At 42.1% G+C, this 24,548-nt stretch overlaps 2 protein-coding genes, 1 long non-coding RNA gene and 2 other non-coding genes across 6 annotated transcripts in view; 2 read left to right on the top strand and 3 right to left on the bottom strand.

Annotated features, from left to right (window-relative positions):
- The window catches only part of LOC129170812 (fas-binding factor 1 homolog), a 15,332-nt gene extending 11,082 nt beyond the window's left edge, over positions 1-4,250 (top strand). Inside the window, exons 24-31 of one of the 2 annotated variants that reach the window (XR_008566682.1) lie at positions 1,166-1,288; positions 1,377-1,553; positions 1,646-1,822; positions 1,967-1,994; positions 2,893-3,030; positions 3,123-3,219; positions 3,291-3,409; positions 3,773-3,783. Coding sequence is in view for 1 of the 2 variants with exons in the window: in XM_054758849.1 (XP_054614824.1) it covers positions 1,166-1,288; positions 1,377-1,553; positions 1,646-1,822; positions 2,893-3,030; positions 3,123-3,219; positions 3,285-3,409; positions 3,773-3,868 (933 nt within the window). In the remaining variant the exon portion in view is untranslated. Of the gene's footprint in view, positions 1-1,165; positions 1,289-1,376; positions 1,554-1,645; positions 1,823-1,966; positions 1,995-2,892; positions 3,031-3,122; positions 3,220-3,284; positions 3,410-3,772 lie in introns of both variants that reach the window. The other variant, XM_054758849.1, reaches the window with a different exon arrangement.
- On the bottom strand, positions 3,866-4,864 carry LOC129170814 (uncharacterized). Its single transcript, XR_008566683.1, has 4 exons — positions 4,547-4,864; positions 4,343-4,375; positions 4,114-4,156; positions 3,866-3,941 (listed from the first exon to the last, which is right to left on the bottom strand). It is a non-coding gene; the product is annotated as an uncharacterized LOC129170814 (long non-coding RNA).
- On the bottom strand, positions 4,018-4,087 carry LOC129171805 (small nucleolar RNA R38). Its single transcript, XR_008566837.1, has one exon. It is a non-coding gene; the product is annotated as a small nucleolar RNA R38 (small nucleolar RNA).
- Positions 4,228-4,302, bottom strand: LOC129171806 (small nucleolar RNA SNORD49). Its single transcript, XR_008566838.1, has one exon. It is a non-coding gene; the product is annotated as a small nucleolar RNA SNORD49 (small nucleolar RNA).
- Positions 4,311-24,548, top strand: LOC129170813 (sphingosine kinase 1-like). The gene is made up of 6 exons (XM_054758851.1): positions 4,311-4,443; positions 5,462-6,002; positions 15,855-16,004; positions 18,427-18,521; positions 18,652-18,767; positions 20,398-24,548. The coding sequence occupies exons 2-6, from the start codon at positions 5,576-5,578 to the stop codon at positions 21,269-21,271; spliced, it is 1,662 nt and encodes a 553-aa protein (XP_054614826.1). The 5' UTR covers positions 4,311-4,443; positions 5,462-5,575; the 3' UTR covers positions 21,272-24,548.

Below are 24,548 nucleotides of genomic sequence, written 5' to 3'. Positions count from 1 at the left end.
TTTCTCACAAGAAATAAAGCAGAAATACGCAGTGCGCTTGAGTGCTTCATCAGCTCAAGGTGCACAATGCTTTATAGGATGAAGAAAGGAGACAGATATGGAGTTGTTCTCTTTGTACATTTTTTTTTTTTACAGAAACTGACTCAGCAACGCATGGATGCTTTGTATAGGCACTCGATTTTATGGAATGAACTGCAGGAAAACAGTTTTTTAGGCACACTGTTTGGCTGTACAATAACAAAGACACATTTTAATACTTTTGCATCAAAAAAACTAATCTTACAAAAACCGCAGCGTACGAAAACCGAGGTTACATTGTATAATAATGGTGGGAAAGCGACATTTCCGCGCAACAAGACAGAAGGAGTGTGGAACTTCACATGTCAGTGCCTCCATCTCTGAATTCACCATTTACATAGGCATTGTAACGCTCGTTTATTGTGGTCAACTGGTTCCGGACACGACCATGATAAGGGAATTCCTGCCAAGTTGGATTGCGTATTCGTAACGACAATATTTTGGAACTTTGAGCATAGAAAACCTGTTTATGACCTTCTAAATAGGCTTTTTAACATTATTAGAGCCCTCTAGACATGAAATAGCACTCCTATAGTCACCTTTACACTTGTATTACCCAATGTATTAGACCATTTAAGAGATAAAAACACTTGTGTGTGTGTTGCATGGGGGATGTCGGGGGTCCAGAGTTGAGTTTTATTTTGGTGTGGGTTACGGCCGCAAAAGTAGCCCATGTTTGGGATTATTGTGCCTATTATGAGATGATTCAATTCTGCAATACAAGCCTGTTGTTCCCATGATCAGGCCTGGTGCTCATGTGTCTCATTGAACATTACAGTAACATTACTGACACCTAGTGACCAGTGTAAAATACTACACATCATCACAACATCTTTGAATGCCTTCTGTTTTACTTAATTTAGATACTATGCTTAAAATTGCTTAGGTTGGGGGGAAAAAATGCTTAAATATGCCTTTTTTTTAACTAATGATAGGCTGTATTCAACCACAAAACAGCATGATTTATTACTTAATATTTTTTTTTTTAAACAATGATAGAATGAAGCTGGGAAATTCAAACCACGAAGTAGCAAGGGGTTACTGGTATTTGTATTTGTGAGACATTGACGATTCTTGCGTGTTTCAGGAGCGCTGGAAGGTGACAGCAGAGCAGGCCAAGGTAGAGTCTTCTGTGAAAAGCCTAGAAGAAGAGCGACGGTCCCTGACTATGCAGATGAACATGGAGAGAGAGGAGCTGGAGAAAGCCAAGGTGAGGCTCATAAAGAGCAGATTATGTCTTGACAAAAACAGAAATCCTAGATTCCATTCCCCGACACTCCTTCCTCACTGCCCACCAGAGTGCGTTACTGGAGGAGCAGAAGTCAGTGATGCAGCAGTGTGCAGAGGAGAGAAGGAAACTGGCAGCAGAGTGGACCATCTTCCATGCCCAGGAGAAACAGAGGCGAGAAAGAGTTGAACAGGACGTCAGTACTCTACTGGACAGGAGAGAGGGCTCCATCATGAGTCTCGCACAGGTGAGCTGAAACAGGTTTTCAGCAAATGCACTCAGTTAGAAACCCCAACTACTGTACTTGTATATAGAACCCCTTCCTTTTTGGCACTACAGGAGCAAGCTGATCTGAAGCTTCGCGGCGGAGAGCTGAAACAAAGGGAGGCGGCTGTGGCACAGGAAAGAGAAGCTCTGGAACAACTCAGAGGAGAACTGGATCGAGAAAAAGAAAGAATTAGCAGTACCGCTTTGAGGCTCAAGATCCGAGCACAGGAGGTTGATGACTTCAGCAAGGTAAATCATTCACAGGTTTTAATTTTACAATGTATTTACAAAGGGATATACCACATCGGCATCTTCTGCTTTTAAATGTTCCTATGTGCACCAACTCATTTCTGAAGTCACACTGACTTCACTTTCGTCCTCCTGCACTCGCAGGTGATGATGAGAGAACTCCACTTTTAAGGTAAAAACAAAATGTTGACATTAGCATCAAACTGTGTGCAGTTATAGATGCCAACCTCCTGGGTGAGTCAAATTTAAGTCATAATGATTTGGCCACTGTCTACTCAGAAATGTAAGCTTAGGGGATGATGCTGCATAGTCCTGCCAACAAATAATGGAAACCTACTTTCTGTAACAATTAGGGCTGTCAAAAATAATGTGTTAACGGCTGTAACTAATTCATTAAAGAAAAATACATATAATTACGTTAAAAGTATTAGCATAATTAATGCACACGCATCAATCTCTGTTATGGAGGCGCAGTGTGGCGTCCTCGCAACTTTATTCTGACCTACGGTAAACATATCAACAGCAGTGCAGTTCCAACACACACCGAACAGTAAATGCATCTCCAACTTTGTCTCTCTGTTCGCTGAACAAAACGTCCTCATTCTCACCACGTGACCGGGAGGTGCATTCTATGGCACTCCGAACTCCCAACATCTTTACTATGTGCGTGTGGTCTAAATCCACAGAAAGACAAAGAAAACAAGAAGTGGCTATTCTTATCAGCATTTAAGTGAGCTCGGAAACCCCAGAAAATACTCACATTAGGTGGTGTCTTTGAACGCAACCCCTCTTTGCTCATAACAGTTAAAATTCAACATTCTGCCACTATTAGGTAACTTGATTTTCAGATATTTATAGTATCTTGTAGCTTGATTTAAATTAGAAGTTCATTTGGAGCTGTTAATACGTACAAATATATAAATATAAAATCATGTCCAGTTTTGTATCTTTGTTAATAAAATAGTTAAAATTGGCATATTTTAGACATAGCTGAAAATGGCGAATAATCATGATTAATTTGAAAACATTTGTCATTTTACAGCATTAGTAACAATACCTGACGTTTGCAGATGGCAGCAGAAAAGTATGAGGAAGGCGAGCAAGCCTTGCAGGAAGCCAAACGCGTGGAGGCAGAGCACCAGTCAAGGCTAAGGACTATCCATTCCCAGATCGAGAGATTGAGGCAGCTTGAACAACGTACTATTCAGGTGTTTCATTGAAAATGAGCTTTTTGTCCATAAAATAAAATTGTAAAACTGTTTATAGCTACTGAACTTGTATAATCAACTCTCAATCGTAGGAGCGAATACGGTTTAATCAGCAGGAGACCACAGAAAAGCTTAGACCCAACCCATCCAGTGGCTCACAAAGCAATCTCACCGTTTTACCATTACCAGGTAATAACCCTTTCAGCTTGAATCAAAGCATTATGCTAACCATGAATTGTTCTATTCATCTGGAGACTCAGGTTCAGTGATACCGGACACCAAGCAGGCACCGACCCTCAACGCCACTGCGACAATGCCCAGTTCTCAGTCTGTGGCGCTCCAAGCGCACCTGGCTATATGGAAGTACAATGCACGAAAGGTAAGGGACAATCACGTGCACCATTTGAGGACAAGAGGCATTGCATGAGGACTGCTTAATGTATATTTAAACTATGTAACAAATGTGACGCAAACAGTTACACAGATCTCCCTTAAAAACATTTGAATTACGTCCACCGCATGGTGTCCAAAGTGCAGCACAGGAGCAATTTGTAGCCTATAGCATTTTCTCAAACTAAAAAGCAAATTTGGGCTACAAAGGGAGTAAGGTAGCTTTCTTTCTCGAATATTTTACCGCTTTAGCATGTATGCTTCATAAACAAAAGGTGATTGTGAATGTGGCCCCCTGCATCCTTTCATTTTTCCTCTGTGCTGGGCCTAACTGCATTTCTCTTGCGCTCAGGACCACGACTACTTGCAAGAGCAGCAGATCTTCCTCAACAACTTGAAGAAAAAGTCTTACAGGCAGAACAAATCACACTGGACTCCTGCAGTATGAATCAACAGACTTTATTTTGTTTCCTAGATGAATTTGAATCTTCAGGTTGCTCCGCCCAACTCAGGAATGACACCTAAAAAAAAGGGTACAAAACAGGGAAACCTTACAATCTTAAAACGATTTTTAAAAACAGCAAGTGACATTAATCATCAAGCCTCAGGTTACCATGACTCCACATTTAAGTTCAGACAGGGATAACTTGTATCATCACTGGCTTGATTACATGCGAGTTTCATGGGAATTACCTGTCCATCTCCTCAGGTACCGCACATCCAGCACGTTTTGCATCTGTTAAAAGGAACATCACATTGTCATCTACGGTTCACCTTGTACTCAATAAAAGTGAAGCTACGGCCATTTCTCAGAACAGCCTTTTGCCATCGTCAGTTATCGCATCAGACGGCACTTCCTACGTAGCAGTTATAATCCTTGAAATGGGAAGAAGCAGGACACAACGAATAGTGTGGTACACACCTCTGCAGACATGGAACCATCTGGAGCAGGAACCTGAAACAAAACATTTTGTGAGCGATGGAACATCAGAAACCCGCTTCTACAAGTGAAGTCTACTGCTGGTCAGGTACCATTGTTTTCCACACGTTATCTTCAGACAGGGATAACAAAACTCATCACATCCACAAAGCAGATTGATACAATCACCGATCATGACAACCTTACCTGTAAGTCGAACTTGTGTCTTGCTGGACGGCAGCTATGCTCTTGACCACGTGCTGGTTGCCTTGTAGCTTGAAGCTAACAAGCTAGCACATGCAACAACTCCACATTGTCACCTATTTCAAATGCTAATCAAAACGATAGCTTTTTATGGAGGCTTGTGTGCTTTAGGTACCGCCAAAGATGAACAGAAAGGCATATAAACATATGGAAACCGCTGCATACTAACGCCAACGATGCAGGTTGTCGATATACATCCGCCAGGAGAGAGTAAAGACAGGAAGTCTCGCGCGATCTGGTTTTATTTGCCGGATGCGTCACAACCAACGTGATCTAAAATGGGCGTGGCTAAAGCCGGTGCGGAAAGAATTGCATTCAGCCCAAACTGCTGCATCAAAATCTGGGAATTTGGAAAGACAAATTATGGACATTATGTTTATTGTTTTGTCAAACTATACTCTGTACGCTCATATTTGAGATTTGTTTAAAGTATTTTGATTACCATACAACCAGAGTAATAAACACTGCAAGAATGACACCAGAAACCAAGCATTTTTGTCCTTGTAAAGGCAGCGTTTTTCAAAATTTCTATTGAAGCGCTTAATGAAGTGGCCTTTGACTGTACACGTTAGGAAAAAATAAGGTTTACAAGTCTACTGAAAGAAATTACGACTATTTTATTGATAGACGGAGGAACGAAATAAAGCTACAATTTATATGAAAAGCACATAATGCTGCGATATAGCGTCCTAACTGGTTAAACACCCAAACACATTTAAGAGACGACTGCTTAATTAAATGATTGTATCATTGGATGCTGTGTTGATTTGTTGGAAAACAACAATACTCCAGTTAGAATGCATGTCAATTATGTCAACATAATGCTGAGTGTTGTGGGGTTCCACTTTTGGCCATTAGGGGGAGACTCCGAACCAGAAGTGTCCTCCCGCTCACAGCGTCCCGCAGCAGGCTACTTGGACTCGTACTTCGGAGTCGCTACCGCACCGCCATCCTCGCACTGGCCTGGCCGGGATGGAGAAAGACGGCCCTGAAGCGGAGCCACCCCGCCAGCGGAACGGCTTCGTGGGCATGCTTTACGGGGAGTTTACGGACACGCTCAACGACAAGGTCCGGTACTCCGTGAGCTTGACGGAGAGCGCTCTGACCATCCAGAGGATCTCGTCGTCTCCCGGTAGAACTAAGGTGGTCTTCAACTTGACAGACTGCGTCGGCTGCCGGGCGTACCGAGCGGCGGACAGCGCGGACGTCGGCGCCTACTTTACCGCCTATTTCTACCCGTTCAAGCGGCGCTGGATGAGCGCCGGCGTGGCCCGGCAACGAGTGGAGCAGTGCTTTCGGGTGGCACTGGTCCAGGACGCCCTGACCAACCTGCGGGAGGCTGAGAGGTGGGCTCATGCCATCAGGGATGCCTCAGTGCAGCAGGCTCCTCGGAAAGCTGGTGAGCAAGGTCACATTATTTACTCGCATGCAACTTCACTGAACCGTACATAACCTTGTAGGTTATTTGATGTGAACATTCATAGCTATTTTCAACAAATGAATCATTAAACTGACTTACATTTGCTTCTCCCTATTGGGAAAACATTTTTTGCATGCCTTTCGCTACCGAAAACCTGCTCTACTCGCTTCCATCTATTCATTCACACTGCCACACATTCTAGAAAACAATACTCACGAGGCTTGGGACGCACCGTATAAGCGAGTAAAAACAATAGAACACATACAGTAACTCCCCTTTTGAGGCTTAATTATCCATCTGACAACACAAGTGAATCCCAAGATGATTGTGTTTTGCCTTAAAGTCAAGTGTGGTGGTGGTAGCATCATAGTCTGGGGCTGCACGAGTGCTGCCATCACTGGGGAGCTGCGGTCAATCGAGGGAAACATGTATTCCAACAAGTACTGTGGCACTCTGAAGCGGTGCATGGCCCCCGTCTCTTGGGAAAGAGGTCATTCCAACATCGGTACAAACACACCTCCAAGATCTCTAGAGTAAGCTGTACGCCGACGACTGTAAATTATATGCACATTTCAGTATCTTATATTATTTGCAGCCTTCATCAGGTGTCCCAATACTTTAGTCCACACCGTCTGTTTACATCGCCAACTGCTCCACTGTCAACAAGAGCGTAGCTGCCTGCTGCTCAGACTTGATTCATCTGCGCAGTCAATTCCCAGATGGGTTTGTTGTTGACGTGTGCAAAATCACATCAAAACACGCAGCTGATTATCATCCTTTTGCTGCTGCTTTGTCTAATGAGGTGTCTTCCTCATCTGCTACTGCTGCCTGCTGTCTTTCAATCTCATTAGCGTCTCATCCTGGATTACAATGAGATGGTAATGAACATGTAGACAATACGAGAGCTGTTTACTCTAATTACTCCATCACTCATACAGGAGGAATATGGAAACAGTTGTTTGGGTTTAACGTGATGCTTGCTGTTGTGGTTGTAGGTAGAGAACTGTACTGTATTATTATACTGGGAGCTGCAGCTAATGATTGTTTTTATTTAGCCGATTAATCTGAAGCTTGCTTCGATTAATCGGTTAAACGGGTAATCTGTTATACGCTAGACAAGGGATGTCCAAAGTGCTGCCCGGAGCCCATTTGCAACGCACGGCTGTTTTTTGTTATTGGCCAGTGACACATTCTAAAAATACAGTTAAACAACAGCAAAAATGGAAGAAAAAAAAAACCATCAGTGATTTTATGAGAATAAAGTCCTAATATTATGAGAAAATAATTGTCATTTTATGGGGAAAAAAAAATCTTAATTTTACAAGAGTAAAGTCATAATATAATTAGAAATAACGTGTCATTTTTAGAAGCAGAAAGTTGAAAATAGTCAAGAAAGAAGATGTTGTAATTGTACGAGGAGCAAAACTAATTTTGGAAAAATAGTTCGTGGAAAAAGTTATGCTATTGATAGAATATTGTCGTAACATTACGAGAAAAAAAGGTCATTTTACGACCACAAAGTCCTAATATTTTGAGGAAAAAACACGATTTTAAGAAGCATAAAGTTGAAATATTCAAGACAAAAGATGTTATTTTCTACAGGTGTAATATTTTATGACAAACAAAACCAAACAAAGAATGAGGTTGCAAATTTTTAGAAAATTAGGTTGGGAAAAAGTGACAATATTAAGAGAATGAAGTCAAAATGTTATGGGAATAAAGTCATAAGATTACAACAAAACGAAAATGTAAATGTTGAAATGTTTCGGGAAAAATGGTAACTTATGGGGGAAAAGTTCACACTAATAATACACTTATTATTTATTCCTTCAATATATATCACATATTAGCATATCTACATGGGTTGGTGTATAAAATGTAAAATATCTAAGCGGCCCATCCATCCTTTGATTTTTCAGCCGTTTTGTTTGGATGCCCCAAATCAATATGAGCCAAACACAAACAGTTAGTGGTTTGGTCCGCAACATATCAGAAAAGAGGCAAAAATGACGAAGGGAATTACAAAATATTCATTTTTGAGAGGCTGAAATCAATTGATTAATCGAATGCCAACATAATTGCTAATCGATTAATCATCGATTGATTGTTGCAGCTCTACCGGGAGCCAATATTTGGTCATCATTGTATCGCTACAATGATTCAAAGTACAACCTCATTCTAATTATTACAATACCTCTCTGTCAGTGTCATTACCAAAAGAGAGATGATTACCTTTGAAAAGGGAGAATCCACTGCAATGATAATGAAGTGCCTGCTGAGTGTATTTACTGTTCCAAATAGAAAGCAGGCTTTGCACTCCTGGGCAGGCAGCACAGCTGAAAGAGCACAAGTGTCTCATTCGGTATGTTTTTGGAAACGACAGTGAGGGACCGTAAGACATTTAAATAAGATGTTGTGTGTATTCAGCGTCCCTGTGGCCCGCTGGCAGGAAGGCAGATGGTGGTAACCTGAGAACTAACTCGGTCTCGGTTGTTGTCCTCCAGTCGCCCTCCAAAAAGCTCCATCTTGGGAAGTGCAGAGGGTTAAATACCACCAACCATTGCGCCAGTTTGATGCAGATTTTTCCCTCTTTTTCTTCTGTTTTCAGCACGCAGATCTTTAATTTATAAGCTTGCTTTGCATTCCAAAGCAAAATAGACGCTGCGTCTTTCACAGAGGGTATATGAAAGTCAGTGTGAGTCCCTAATCCCCTATAGAGCATTTATCCTAAAGTTAATTACATCTGACCTCATCTGGTTTGCTGCAGATGGAAAGGTTGGATTAAAAGTGAGAGTATTTTGTCAGATAGCTGCCAAATGACAAATAAAACGGCAAACTCCAGAATAATCAATTCATATGTTTGGCACAAGCGATGATTAATCGATGATTAATTGATTATCCAATAATTTTGGTATTCCATTAGTCATTTTTGGATTAAAAGATGCAAATATCCTTTGATTTCAGCCTCGCAAATGTAAAATTTTATAATTTCCTTTGTCATCCATGAAAGCGGACCTGTTAATTTTGTGTTTTAGTCAAAACAAGATATTCACACACATCAGCTTTCACTCTGGAAAACAGTGATTGACATTTTTGCCTCTTTTCTGACATGTTGCAGAGCAAAGCACTAATTGTTTGTGTTTGGTCATATTGATTTGGTCTGTCTAGGGCCTGACTGATTACTTAATTCATCAAAACAACAAGCTTCAGATTAATCGACCAAGAAAATAATCGTTAGTTGCAGCCCTAGTTAGAATTATAGTTTGAGTCTTTGTAGCAATGCAGGGTAATTAGCTCCCAGTAGAACTGCAACATTTAATCGCTGAATCACTGATTAATCGCTTATCCAGTTAATTGATTATCCAATTAATCAACTATTTTGGGATTCTGTTAATTATTTTTTTATTTTAAAATGTAAACATCCTGTGATTTCAGCCTCGCAAATGTGAATATTTTTCAATTTCCTTTGTCATCCATGAAAGCAGACTCATTATTTATATATTTTATACATTTATATTAAAACATTTACTGTGACACACACAAGCAGGAGGTTTCTTTGTCTTAAATGGGTTATTTACTCTTATTATGTCTACTGTATTGGGTAATATGTGTGTAAAGCCATTTAAAGCCGCCATTACAATATATTGATGAGACAATAGCCACCACAGGAAGTCCACTGTCCATAAACATAACAGACGACAATGATGGACACAAGCAGCAGATCAAATCTCATCATGCATGTGATGGTAGGCAGGGTTCATAATGTAAAATGGTCACATACAGTACTGCTGAGTCAAGGAATGGACCTGCAAGGTTTTAAAATATTGAAGAGGACTTTGAACTTTTTTTTTTTTTTGCCATCTAAACTCTGCTTAAAAACAGTGGGGGGGAAGTGTTGAGTTTTGAGTGGATAGCACGTTTCCATCTTTGTGAAGGAGTGACACAGGCTGATCTATTTGATACAAATCTGGATTAGGGAAGCATCCATGTAATCCTTATGTTTTTGGTCAACCTCGACGAACGAGGAAGTCAATGAATATTGTGCTAGGTGATTTTTTTTTTCACTTTCCATACTAAAAGTGATGTTTGCTAGTCTTTCATGAAGTTAAAAGTGATGTTAAGTGTTTATTTATCCATTTCATTCATCATTTACAGCGTTCCCTCGCAACATCGCGGTTCACCTTTCACCGGACTCGCTGTTTCACAGGATTTCTTTTAGTTTTTTGGGGGGGTTTTTTACAGCCTATGAAGGTGCTAAGGGACTGTAGACCATTGTCAATCTCCTCCGTGCCTTCCTGTGCAGCACAGAATGCGTTCGGCTTGCCAAATTTTACATAAATGTTCGATCGCTAGCTGGGTGACTCTGAAGCGCTGTATGTTTGCAAGTTTTATCCCCGACAACATCAACAATGTGGACGAAACGTTCTGCACCATCAAAGGCACAGGAGGACTTCTGGACATGCTGAAGGAAGGCTGTAGGGCGCCATTACGGAATAAATCCATCTTCGGTTCGACGAGGAGCACGAGCAGGAGGAAAACACGAGGACAGCGGCATTGTGTTTTAATTAACAAGGATACAAAAACGCTACAGCACAGCGTAACGGCGCCAGGACGAAGAGGCACGGTCAGAGGAGTGAAATATGTGTGAGTCACTTAATCATTTCTTGAGTCCAACCTCGTAGGTTGATCATTCAAACGAAGGACTGAACTTTTTTGAGTGTTTTAACCAAGATAGAAATGTGAGAAAAAGTTAATGCCTGTCTGGGAAAAGTGTATAAAGTGTATGGTGAGGGCTTTTACAGCCTTCAAACACACAAAAATGAAGTTGGCTACTTTGCAGATTTCACTTATTGCGAGCTATTTTGGGAACCTATCCTTCGCGATAAATAAGGGAACACTGTACTGTATATGTATTTCACATTGTTTTCGGCCTTTAAAACTATAATTGTTCCCTTTTATAATGTGTTGAGTGTTAATATTTTTGTGCGTCTGCGACGGACTCATTGGCTTTATATTATTATTTTTTACGGATGTTTTTTTTGCCGAAAACCGAATCATACAAAAACCAAGGTTTGACTGTAACTGTAGTGTTTCTCCAGCCTGAAGGTTCGTAAGTTTGAGCGTGTGTGTGTGTGTGTGTGTGTGTGTGTGTGTGTTTCAGTGTGTGTGCCCTATGGTGAAACACACTTGCGTCACCAGATGACCCTTAACCCGATCCAGCATCTCAAACTCCTGTGAGGCTTCTTTCGTCTTGGTCTCTGTGACGCACTGCTGTGATGGCCTGTCAACATATACGGCCTTCCAACCCCTCGACCCTCCCCACGATGCCACCGCTCTGCCCTTCAGCCTTGTGATGCCTCAGTGGATGTTAATACTCGAGTCAACCTCTTCCAGTGCACACTCTCCCATTGAGCTCACACGCACACATTACTCACGTGTGTTACCGCGTGTTTACTGTTTAAAGAACACGACAAAGGCTTCGTAACGCCTTTCTTTGTGTTTTGGAAGGTTTACGCATAGACCAATCGATTCCCACGACTGGAGATGCTGTCATTTTAAGTGGAAGCCAGATTTTCATATTCCCCAGTTTTCATATGATTACAATTTTGGCAAAAATGATTGTGGTACACTGTTTTGGTGATTGTACAGCCAAACAAACTACAGTATAATCCCTCATTATCGCGGTTAATTGGTTCCAGACCTGACCTTAATAGGTAAATTTCCACAAAGTGGGATTCCTTTTATATAAATAAATCATTTTTGTTGTTAGAGCACAGAAAACCTGTTCATGACCTTCTAAATATGGTTTTTAACATTATTAGAGCCCCCGAGACATGAAATAACACTCATATACTCAGTTTACCTAATACAGTGAACATAATAACAGAAAATAAGACAAAGTAGACGTAAATAACACATAGACTCACACGTTAGCATTGGGAGAGTTCCTTGTTTTTTACTGGACAGCGTACTTCCCATGGTGGCTAATGTAATCTAACATTACTGACACCTAGTGGCCAGTGTATAATACTACATATCACGTCTTTGAATGCGTCTTCTGAATGCCTTAAATTTGTATTTTCATTCAATTAGCCATTGTTATGCTTGAAATTATTATTATTAATAATAATAATACGTGGAGTCAACCACAAAAAAGCACTAATTTATTAATTTATTCTGAAAAATGTTGATAGAGTGAAGGATGAGGCGAGGTGCGACTGTACTCCCTTTGCTCGCGTATCATTCAGCAGAATCGAGTGCTCAAACAAAGCATCCACGCATTGGTGACCGAGTCTCTGTGAAGAATAGACACTATTAGACAGTGGTTCTTTTAGAGTTGGGACACCATGGACAGATTCCGGCTCGGGAATCCTTTGATCGGTCAACTTCACATTTGTCTCCTTTCTTCCTCCTAATAAGGACTGTGCGCTCTGCGCTCATGAGACGTTCAAGGCCCTGCCTATCTCTATGTTAAGCAACACAACAACTGCACATTTGTTTTAAAGTTTCAAGTGAAACTATTCTGATTTGCTTCTCCCACTTTAGAAAACGTCCCGATTTGGATATGGGGGATATTTTGCTGTTGTTGCCCGATGTTGACATTTGTGTACAGTAATCCTTCGTTTATCTCGGTTAATTGGTCCCAGAGCCGACCGTGATAAGTGAATTTTTGATTCTTGAGTATGAAAAACCTTTTTACGACATTGTAAATACGTTTTTAATATTAGAGCCCTCTAGAAAGAAATAACACCCCTATAGTCACTTTACACTTGCATTACCCAGACATAATAACAGAAAATAAGCCATTTAAGACATAAATAAGACTCATACTCATGTGGTACTGTAAATGTGTAACAGGAAGTGACGTCGGGGGCTCCGGGTCTGGCGCGGGTTACGGCCGCAACAGCTGCGTGTGTCGGGGATTATTGTGCCGGTTGTGAAATCATTCATACCTGCCATAAAAGCCTGCTGTTCCGGCGATCGAGTCCGGTGCCTGTGTGTCTCACCCAACGTAATTACAGACACCTAGTGACCAGTGTAGAAAACTACATATCATCCCAGCGTCTTTGAATGCATTGTCTTCTAAATTTAGGCAGAAAAAATTGCAAAATTTGCTTATATGTGTATATTTTCTTGGCCATATTCAGTCACGAAACAGCATGATTTATTCATTCATACATTTGTGGAAAACCGTGATAGAGTGAAGTTGTGAAATTCGGAATGCGAAGCGGCGAGGGACGCCTGTAGTTTATTATTGTTGTCCAACGTTGACACTTGTGTGTGATTTTTCAGTGTCTTTGTATGCAGGTTATTACAGGTGTTGATTAGACACAGTGAATGGATATGAGTCACCTGAACAGACATGTAGATCAGGGGTCACCAACGTTTTTCCTTGTGAGAGCTACCTTTACAAAATGAAAATTGCCAAGAGCTACTCATTTTTGTAACATTTATTTTCAGAGCTTATTTTAAACCCAAACAAAGCGAATATGCTTGTTTTACCAGAACATGAACAAAATGCTGGTGTCCAACTCCCATTTTGTATTTCAGAATGCATTTCTTTCTACTGTTCTTTCATTATTAACGGAAAACCTGAATGAAAAGCAGGCTTGCGGGCACCTCATGTGGTCGTGGGGGGCTACCCGGTGCCCGCGGGCACCACGTTGGTGACCCCTGATGTAGAGTATCTGGCAAAAGTAAGTGCACGTCGCTCACATTTCAGTTAAGTCATGATTCGTTGTCTAGGTAAGGAAGATTTGATTGTGAGACAGGGTGACGCAGCATAAATAGACATATTCAAAGCAGTAAAGGTGTGAAACCCAGCCGCATAACAAGGCATGAACTAGATTCCTCCACTGTCTCTGTCTTCGCTTCAAAGTTAAAATGATGGAAGGGCGGGAGCGTGGGTTTGTTATCAAGGTTGTGCTGTGCAAAAGCTGATCCAAAGCTCTTTCACTCACAATTTCCACTGTAGCTTGATATTCTGGAAGTGCAGACAGCACTTTTTGTGTTTGAAAGCCACATTGTGCTTTGCTACAAATAAAAGACAATGGGGATAGTGTGTGGCTGAATGGAGGCACGGTTTTGTGCATGTTTGTTTTTACACTCTCACCACCCTCTTCCTGCTGGAATCACACCTCTGTCCCGCGCTGCCGATAGGTCAAATGGTCCAGAGACTCGATTCGCAAGATGACTACTGCAATGTTGAATATTGAAGCTGCAGAGAGCCACGGTTGCTGATAGAATTGATATTTTTTCCTGTTACTTGTGTGTGGTGAGTATGTAAACTACGAAGGAGTATTGAAAAAAAAAAACTATTACGAGAAAAAAAGTCGTAATATTACCTTTGCCCAAGGCCAAAGGTCACATAAGTGAGGCAACGCCTGTTACGATGGAGTATTAAAATAATCTTGAGATTTCGAGAAAAGTCGTAAATTTACGGCAATAAAGTTGTAAATTTACGAGAAAAAACTGTAACTTGATATTACAGGCATTGCCTGAGACAGCTATGAAAAGGGGGGATTTATGTGATCTTTGGCATTTGGAGGGGGCGGGGTAAGAAAGGCAGAAGTGAGAAGGGCTAGCCATGCTAATCTGTTTGTGCTCAACTGCTCTGTTTTGCTGCCACGTTCTAAAGAAAAGCTTGCCCGAAGCAAGAGGAAAGTTTCCTTCCTCCCTGAAGACCTATGCTGGACACGTGTGACACGATGATACGTAATATTCCGACATTATTCTCGTAAATTTACGACTTTATTCGCGTAATATTATGACTTTTTCCTCGTAAATGTACGACTTTTTTTCTCTTAAATTTCTGACTTTATTCTCGTAATATTACGACTTTTTTTCTCGTAAATTTACGACTTTATTCTCGTAATATTACGACTTTTTTTCCCGTAAATTTGCGACTTTAGTCTCGCAAATTTTACGACTTTTTTACTCGTAAATCTCCCTTCTCACTTCTGCCTTTCTTACCCCGTCCCCTCCAAATACCAAAGGTCACATAAGTCCCCCCCCTTTTCATAGCTGTCTCAGGCAATGCCCGTAATATCAAGTTACAGGTTTTTTCTCGTAAATTTACGACTTTATTCTCTTGAATTTACGACTTTTTTTCTTGAAATCTCAGATTATATACTCCTTCGTATCAGGCATTGCCTGAGACAGCTATGAAAAGGTGGGGACTTATGTGACCTTTGGCCTTGGGCAAGGGTAATATTCCGACTTTTTTTTCTCGTTAGTTTACGACCTTAATCTCGTAAATTTACTGCTTTATTCTCGAAATGATTATTATATTATTATTATTTTTCAGTGTGGCCCTGATGTTCCATCGTAGTGAACAGATGGATGTGTGTCCGTTATAAATTAACCTCCAAAAATATTAAACTCTTATGTTTTCTACAAGTTTTTTTGTTGGGGGCGGTAAATATAGACCAATAATTTATGTCTTGAAAATGACTCGAACTGACCTTAAAGTGTCCCATGTGAAAGTGAACAAAAAACATGACTTTCCCAAACTTTTAATGCCATTAATTGCCTTCAACATCCTCCCATACCTTCAATAAATGAATAAATAAATGATTATAATTATCTTAGTTACAATTAAGGCTGTCAAAATAACCATTTAACTAACAACTGTCTGTTGGATTAAACATGCTAAATATACACAACATCCAGAAATACACACATGCACCGACAGCATTATGCGGACGTACGCTGAGAGAGATAAACCCATCACTTTCCATATTATGTAATATTCTAATCTGCAGGGAAGCGGTTGTAAAGTGTGTATGCTGTCCGACCCGTTCACGAAGCATCTTCCTCTTTGACTCTCAGGTGTCACGACTTCGGCGCTGCAGCGGCCTTGCAGAGTCATGATACTGGTGAACCCTCACAGTGGGCGTGGCCAGGCTCTGCAGCTCTTCACCGGCCACGTGCAGGGCATGCTCACTGAAGCTGCTGTCCCCTACAAGCTTGTCATCACAGGTGAGAAAACACACACACACACACACACACACGAGAGGCTTATCCAGAGGGTCTCCTGTATTTAGTGTTAGTATTTAATTATTGACATGCGTCTGTGGGCCAAATTGCCTTAAAGAGCAGACTGGGGGCTGTGAGAAAGTGGAGATTGTGGAGTACTGTATAACACGACACATTACACTGCAAAAACTGCATGGATTCAGCGAAAGAATACGAGTCCCATTCTGTTTAGCGTCCCCGGTGTGCATCCCTCACCCGTCTAGACTCATCTTTGTCTTCATCAGCCACCCTCTATTGCAACTGCAGCGCCGTTTGACAGCATCAACAACTCGACAGGCAAGAAAATGCTGCCTCTCCCAGCAGAAGCAGGAGCCGCCTGGCAACACATCAACCGAATTGCTTGTGCAGTTCAAAAAAGGGTGGAATGTGAGTGGCAGGATATTGGGTTAAACTTATTTTCATGTTGGTCTCTAAACAGAATCATGGTGCATTTAAGTAAAAAACAACCCGAATGCACCTTAACCTCTCAAACGGAGCATCTCCCTTATTTAGGTCGAGGTTAGCGTGTTAAAGTCAGTGACTCTGAGTAAGGAAGTGGCTGGGAAGTACAGTAATGCATCAGCTGGAGCCCCGGCTGGCAGGCTCAGAGTGCTGAGTCGGCTGCTGAGCACCGTTTACTCCTTCTGCCGCTCTGTCTGTCAACACAGCACACACCAGCGCATCGTCACCTCCTGACATACTGTACACACACACACATACACACCCCAGCCCCAGGAGAGGAGAGGAGAGGGGAGGGGATTCTGTTATTTGTGTGTATTCCCTCAATCAATACTGCAGCTGAAACATGTTACCTTCACAATGGAAGCGCATCGATACTTGCTAATTTAGCTGTCTCATGTCTTTCTCTCTCTCGCTCTCTTTTTTTTTTTGCTGTGTTGACAATTTTGTCCTCTGTTCTCCTCTTCCATTTCCACACACACACTCACACACATCCCTGCAAAGAACAAACAAACAGCTCGATCCTGCCAACATCACATATCTGCCGATGATGATCATCTCCGGCATATATATATATATATATATGCCTTTCCTTTTCCTTTCTTTTCCTATGACATGTTGAATTGTGCAAAGGTAACAATGTTACAACCACGATGTCCCTTAACACAAATTGTGAAGAAAGTCTGAAACAAATAAACCATATCATACCATAGGATACATCCCTTGAGGATATGTCCTGAAATAAAAATACTTGCATAAATGTGAAGGGTGTACTCACCTACTACTCAGACGCAGATGTTCTGGAAATGTCTAATTAAATCCCTCACCATTTCGCGGCTTCACTCTATCGTGGCGTTTCAGAAATATATTAATTCATTAATCATTCTGTTTCGTGGTTAAATATGGCCTATTATTAGTCCAAAATATGCATATTCAGGCAAATTTTACATATTTTTTTTGCTTAAATTACAAGCCTAAAGATGGCTAAATGAACTGAAATACAAATGTAAGGCATTCTGAAGATGCATTCAAAGACGTTGCGATGATATGTGGTATTCTACACTGGTCACTTGGAACACTGTAATGTTCGGTGAGACACGCAAGCACCAGGCTTGATCGCCGGAACAACAGTCTTTAATTACAGCCTTGAATTATCAGGCGCAATCAACAGGCACAATAATCCCTAACACGGGCTACTGTTGCGGCCGTAACGCAAGCCAAGCTAAAACTCAACTCTGAACCACCCGACGTCACTTCCTGTTTTCCCAACAGTCAGCTCCTCTAGCACCGGAACACATTTACACCTACACACACGGGCACGAGGCTTATTCATGTCTTAAATGGCTCGCTTTCTCTTATTATGTCTACTATATTGGGTAATACGAGTGTAAAGGCGATTATGGGGTGTTATTTAATGTCTAGAGGGCTCGAATAATGTTAAAAAACACATTTAGACGGTCATAAACAACCTACGAACCACGAAAACATTTCCATTTAAAAATAAGGAATTCTCCTTTCTGGAAATTCACTTATCACGGTCAGGTGTGGAACCAATGATAAACGATAAACGGTTAATTATACACATAAAATATGCACATTATTTGCTGTGAGACTTCATCTTTTTTTCAGTGACAATGTGAACCATGTCCATACACACACACACACACACACACACACACACACACACACGTATTTGTTGGTCACAGATGTTTGCAGAGCAGTTAAGCTGCCTTGGAGCTGCTAAGGACAACTGGACAGCCTAATGTCACATGTCTGGCCTCAGAAGGGAAAAATGAATACTTAATCTCCCCTGGCCATGATGGAAGCGTGCCTGTCTCTTTGCCCTTGCCCTCATTTTTTATTCCTGTGTTTTTTTTTTCATTGCTTTTCCATCTCTCATGTATCTTCTATGTTTTTATGCCATCAGAGCACCAGAATCACGCACGAGAGCTGGTGAAGAAGGCAGACCTGTCACAGTGGGATGCTCTGGTTATCATGTCAGGAGATGGGCTGCTCTTTGAGGTGCTCGGACGAGAACCAGCTTGATGACATAACCGTCTATTTATCAGGATCCTATCTGCCTTTACTACGTGTCGTATCGATATTATCTTCCGCCTTCAGCACCAGTCTGATTCTATCTTTGTTTAATCAGGTGATAAATGGTCTGATGGAGCGTGATGACTGGCAAGAGGCCATCCAGACGCCTCTGGGGATTCTACCAGGTGGCTCCGGCAACGCCCTGGCTGCCTCTGTGCACCACTACTCTCAGTGAGTCAGTCCATTAATGACTCATTTAAATGTATGGGCTAAAGTGCTAAAAAAAAAAAAAAAAAGCTTGCTGAGCTTTAAAAAAAGTGTGATTTATCTCCTTCCTGTGTAATTATGCTCCGAGCTGACTGGGCACGTCATTCCTCAGAGAGCAAGCACAGAAACAATGTCAGTGTGCTTCGCTGGGTAGCAGAGGTCGTTTTAGGTGGCTGATAACCTCAAAGGAATGATGTAATAAGTTGAGGAACTCTGGGGACAGCAGTGCAAAGAGTCTTTATTCAACATAATCCTTGGAGAATTTAGAGGACGGTGTATGCATGGTTAAAATTATATTACTGCCGGCAGCAAAGCACTCCAAAGCAACGTCGAGGCCTGCTGCAACGCACTGCACAGACACGGGGGACAGTTTGTGGCAAAGTCTCGGTGTTAGGGTGCATTATTTATGCATTAATTAGTCATTTTGATTCTTAACCTACCGTTGACATGCAAGTGTACATGGTATGATAACATGTTTACGTCCATGAAAGCTGCAAAACGGTTACACGTCCTATCCTATATGTTTTGAATTTTTTAATAATGTCCCACTGTGGTGTAATACAGTATGCAAGAGAAACAGCAAGAAACAGCTGGATGTGCAGAAAACGGACCACTATCGATCGATCCATCCATCTATTTTCTATACCGCTATTCTGCTGTATAAGCAAATGAGAATTAGAGTCACGGGTGAGCTGGAGACTGTCTCATAAAAGTAGAAGCGTACATATACCGTTGCACTCCGGTCCTGTAGGTGGTGGAATTGCATATCACCACTGTTGGGACAACTGACAATCAACAGAAGGAGGAGAAGTCATGTTTATCATGAGGCAGCGTGGGTTCAGTTCGCACAGGTTTGACTATGAGTGTGAATGGTTGTCTGTACAGGATGTGCCCTATGATAACTGGCAACCAGTACAGGGTCTCTAGGGTCCAGGATCTCAAGCCCGAAGTCAGCTCGGATAGGCTCCAGGTCCACACTGAACAGGATAAGGATTATAGGAAATATCAGGGGTGCAAAAGTATGGCATCCTTATGGTTCGGTACATACCTCGGTATTAAAGCCACAGTTCGGTGTATGTCAGTCAGTATATCGTATTATACCGTAAATTATGGACTAATGAGAGCACCTGAATATAAGCCGCACCCACAAAATAAAAAAAAAAATAAACAATTTTACATATGGGCGCACTTGTTTAGAAGTGTCCATTTTATAACATGGGATATTTACACAGAAAGACACACTATAAACCTTGCAATCCTACCTACACTCGGTGTTCCCAGCACACTCATTCGCTCCGGTGAGACGTGAGATGCTTTTTGTCAACAGCTGCCGCAGTCGAAGCAGTCCAAGCAGAAGCTATAATAAGTCTACATTTGATCAAACTTACTTAAGATTTGTCAGATCAAAACACAATCGTTGCATAAAACTTCAAAACATGATATTAGCATCCACTTCACTAGTCCAATTCACTACTTCCTGAATCTGCACTCTGGGAACTGTAGTTCTTTAAGCCATAAAGCATGAATGATCAGTGCGAGCGCAGGCCAGCGAGGGTACAACTTGCCTTCCTTACTTAATTCTTGTGTCCCACAGGTCGCCTCCCGCCTGGAACGAGGAGTTGCTTCTGAGTTGTGGCTTCATGTTGTGCAAGGGCCTGGTTGGCTCCTTGGACTTGGTGTCGATCCACTTGGCCTCCACGCAGCGTCTCTTCTCCTTCCTGTCCCTGGCTTGGGGCTTTGTGGCCGACGTGGACATCGAGAGCGAGAAGTACCGGCACGTCGGTGCGATCCGCTTCCTGATGGGCACTCTCGTGCGCTTGGCCACTCTCCGTGTCTATCAGGGCAGGTTGGCGTACTTACCTGTGAAGGAGAAGCCCAACCTTCCCACCACACCCCAGCGCCCCTCCCTGTGTTCCTCCCTGCCCTGCCAGCTTATCCCAAACTCCTCCCCAACACAGAACTTGCACCACCTTTGCAACAACTCCAACCAAAACACCATCAGCAACTCTTCCAACAATGCCATCACCACCAAAAGACCTGACATCCCAAGTGGCAGCAAAACCAGAGAGCCACCAGATTCTCTTCTCCCGGGACTGGACCAACCGCTCCCACAGAGCTGGACTCTCGTCAAGGAGGAGGACTTTGTCTTAGTGCTGGCTATTTACCAGTCCCACCTCGCTGAGGACCTGTGGGCAGTTCCTGGTGCCCTGGCGGACGACGGAATCATCCACCTCTTTTACGTGACCGCCGGAATCTCCCGACCGGCCCTCCTACGCCTCTTCCTGGCTATGGAGAAAGGAGCCCATTTAGCATGTGGCTGCCCCCACCTGGTCTACGAGAAGGTGCGGGCACTGCGGCTGGAGCCCATCTCCCGGGAGGGCGTGATCACAGTGGACGGAGAGACGGTGGAATACGGGCCGGTTCAGGCTCAAATCCACCCCGGCCTGGCTAGACTCATACATGGATGACGACAGATTATCTTAATCTTCTTCTGGGCTGGAGAGTTTTCTAGTTTGGCCTTTTTCACTCAGTGTTGATCCTTTGTATTTGCTGTTTTTTCAGAAGTGCCAAAGACATTTAATCAGCCTGTGAGAATTCCTCTATTTTTCTACAGAAAACATCCTCCTATTTTTCAAGCCCCCGCCCCGTCTGTCCACCGCTTTAACATTCAGGGTCAAAGCCACGGATTGTCGTCCTTGCTGCTGGCTGGTCCCAGCTTCAACGAGACATCTTTGTGTACGTTTAAAATAATGTATGTGTGCGACCGTGCATGAGGAGCAGTGGCAGAGGAGTGCATTGTGCACTCTGCTGTCGGACCTCATCAGCGCACACACACATGAAGAGAAGCACATTTCCCCGTCCGGGGAGATTCCAGAGGGAATTGCCGAAGCCTCTGACAGCGCAGGCAGACGTCCCGGAAAATCATTTGACTAATTTCTATGTAGCTTATGGAAAAAAACCTAAACATAAACATACTGTAAGATGATGAAGGCTGAGAGGAAGCAGCTGATGTGAACCCTTCATTTTCTTGTCTGCAGTCATCATCATACTGGAAGAATTAAACACAACTTCCCATATTCAAATCCACACATGGACAAAAGTATTGGGACACCAAGTTATCACGCTTACCAGGGTCTCTGCAGGTTTCAACACGTCAAATTTAAGACGTTTTAATGACCAATTTAAAGGGATAGTTCTCATTTTTTATTTTTACATGAAGTTGGATGTCATCCCCATCAGCAGTGTAGTGCATCAGTAGTGACTTACTCCCCCACTCCGTCCCGTGAGCAGAGTGCGTTCCAACGAGTAACACGTTTGCATCACAAGAAAAAAGTCAGACCTCTCAGTCGCTCGGCGTTACTTTCTCCCCTGTCGTAACACTGCGCGCCGTTGCCTTGTCCATTGTTGTGTATGTGTCCCACAGCGGATGATGATTGCTTCATGTTCCTCATCACCGAAATCCAACCAGAACTTCGCTCACGGGACGAAGTGGGGGGTAAGTGACCATTGATGCGCTACACTGCTGATGGGGATGTCATACAATCTAATGTCAAAAAATCAGAACTGTCCCTCTAAGACCCATTTCACATCCATACTGGCAAAAAAGTACTAAAGACATGAAAGAAAACCGGAGGCTTTAAAGAATTTTTAATGAAATTAAGAATTTTTGTAATGTTTTCAGATTCAAATGACAGTGCTCCCTCATTTAGCGCATTTTTAATTGGTTCCAGACCTGACTGTGATAAGTGAATATCTGGGAACCTTAACCAAAACCTTCAACCGAAACCTAAATATGGTTTTTAACATTCTCAAAGGCATCTAGACATGAAATAACATCACGTTACCCAATATAGTACACATAATAAGAGAAAATAAGACACAAACAAGACATAATGTAGGCTCACATGTTAGCATTGGGGAGAGTTTCTTATTGTTCTTTTTCTACTTCCTGTTTTGGACAGTACTTCCTGCGGTGGTCTTGTCTCATCACTGTAACATTAGTGACACCTTGAGACCAGTGTTGAATACTACATATCATTACGTCTGAATGCATCTTCTGAATGCCTTATATTTGTATTTTAGTTCATTTACCCTTTTTTATGCTTGAAAAAGCTTAATTTATGCAAGAACTAGGTCCAATTTGCTTTTAAAAACTAATAATAGGCCATATTCAACCAGGAAACAGTGCTGGTGTATTGAAGAATACATTTTAAAACATTTTTTTTTACTTTTTAAGGCCAAGCGGATAACCTGGAAAAGGTCTAGCCCAGCACCTGACTGATTAATTAATTAATTAAAAAGTGTCTCTCAATACGTTTGTCCTTATAGCCTTCTCCGTGGTGTGATCACCTGCTAGCACGGGTCTAGATTGTACCCTCCCTCCTGCTCTCTTTTGGTTGATAAGCCATCAGCACCTAATGTGTCCTTAATATTGATCTTTACATCTGTTTGGAGATTTGAAGTGAGGCTTTTACACATACCTGGCGTGGTGCATTTGGAATAGCATGCAATCAGTGTGTGCTGCAGGGAGTCAAGCTCCGTTTAGCCTTTTGGCTGCAGCGGTGAGCCTTGGAGTGGAGGAGACTGCAAATGTTAGCGTAATCATCAAAGCACTCATCTACACACACATCTGTTCATGTAAGGTCACGCTGACCACACACACTCACATTGGTATGTCTTGGCTGACCTTCTTTCCTGACTCGGCATATAAAAAAGCAAACATAATTATGCCAAAACTGAAATGCCAAACATTAGCATTCATGTTCCAGCCTCTCCAGGAGTGCACGACAGCCATGCAGTAAAATTATTGCGCATATTCTTTTTCTGCTGCTCCCACTTGAAACACAAAACTATATCACAAAGTATCTGAAGTCGCATAGGTGCATCGAAATTTGCTGTCCTGTCTACAGAGTGTATAGCAAATCGCATCCTCAAATATGCTACCACGGTGCTTTTGATACACCATTATGTTCTCCATGCACTGCTAATAACCAAATGTGTTTAAGCACATCTCCAAAAGGGTGGATGTCAGCTATGCAAATGCTAGGTCATGGTGGCACACGTGAGGACCGAGAGCTCCCCCTACTGGATGACTCGCGTAGAAGCATGGCCTGATCCTGAGCTTTTGGACTTACATAACCCACTGTCCTCACGCTGACACTACTTTCCTGCCTTTTTACTTAACTCATGAGTAAATGAAGCATATTTGTATGAGAATTTCACTCCCACCCCCCAAAAAGCCAACAACCATTTTATTGTCATTTAGAGAGCCTTGCATAGAACATAATGGGCTTGGTATTGTATGGGGCGATTTTACTCGCTTCCGTAATGTAGCATCCGTTTGAACACAATTACAATGAGTAACGTCTTTGTCATGAGATTGTATACATAATTTAGGAGATGTCTCACAGAGGACGTACGGAAATGAGGTCAGACTCCCCGATGCAGTGAGGGGTAGCCTATTGCTAGATTTTCAGACAAAAATACTTTATTTAATTAACTTCTTTTGTGAGTATATAATGCTGTGCGATGTGCACAGTACTGGGCTCAAGATGTCGTCACTAAGACATCCGCTATGTAAGCCTAAAATAGTTAGAATGCAGTAGGTCGTGGATGTTAAATGCATTGTTTTGTCATTAAATGTGCCGGTCAATGAATTTTAAATACAATAGATCAGGAGATGTGTATGCTGTTGTTTGATATGATGCTTTGTTGGTTCAAATTAAAAAAGTTAAACAACTGGAA

The sequence above is a fragment of the Dunckerocampus dactyliophorus genome, chromosome 18, assembly GCF_027744805.1.
Source record: "Dunckerocampus dactyliophorus isolate RoL2022-P2 chromosome 18, RoL_Ddac_1.1, whole genome shotgun sequence".
NCBI classification, from domain to species: domain Eukaryota; kingdom Metazoa; phylum Chordata; class Actinopteri; order Syngnathiformes; family Syngnathidae; genus Dunckerocampus; species Dunckerocampus dactyliophorus.
The sequence above is the reverse complement of the archived record's forward strand: the minus strand, read 5'-3'. Positions and strand labels throughout refer to the sequence as shown.

What these genes read in the sequence shown, in the direction of transcription:
- LOC129170813 (XM_054758851.1), top strand. Translation starts at nt 5,576, where the DNA reads ATGGAGAAAGACGGCCCTGAAGCGGAGCCACCCCGCCAGCGGAACGGC. An exon ending in CTACAAGCTTGTCATCACAG is followed by an intron (nt 16,005 to 18,426) that starts GTGAGAAAACAC and finishes TTATGCCATCAG; the next exon opens with AGCACCAGAATCACGCACGA. An exon ending in TCTGTGCACCACTACTCTCA is followed by an intron (nt 18,768 to 20,397) that starts GTGAGTCAGTCC and finishes TGTGTCCCACAG; the next exon opens with GTCGCCTCCCGCCTGGAACG.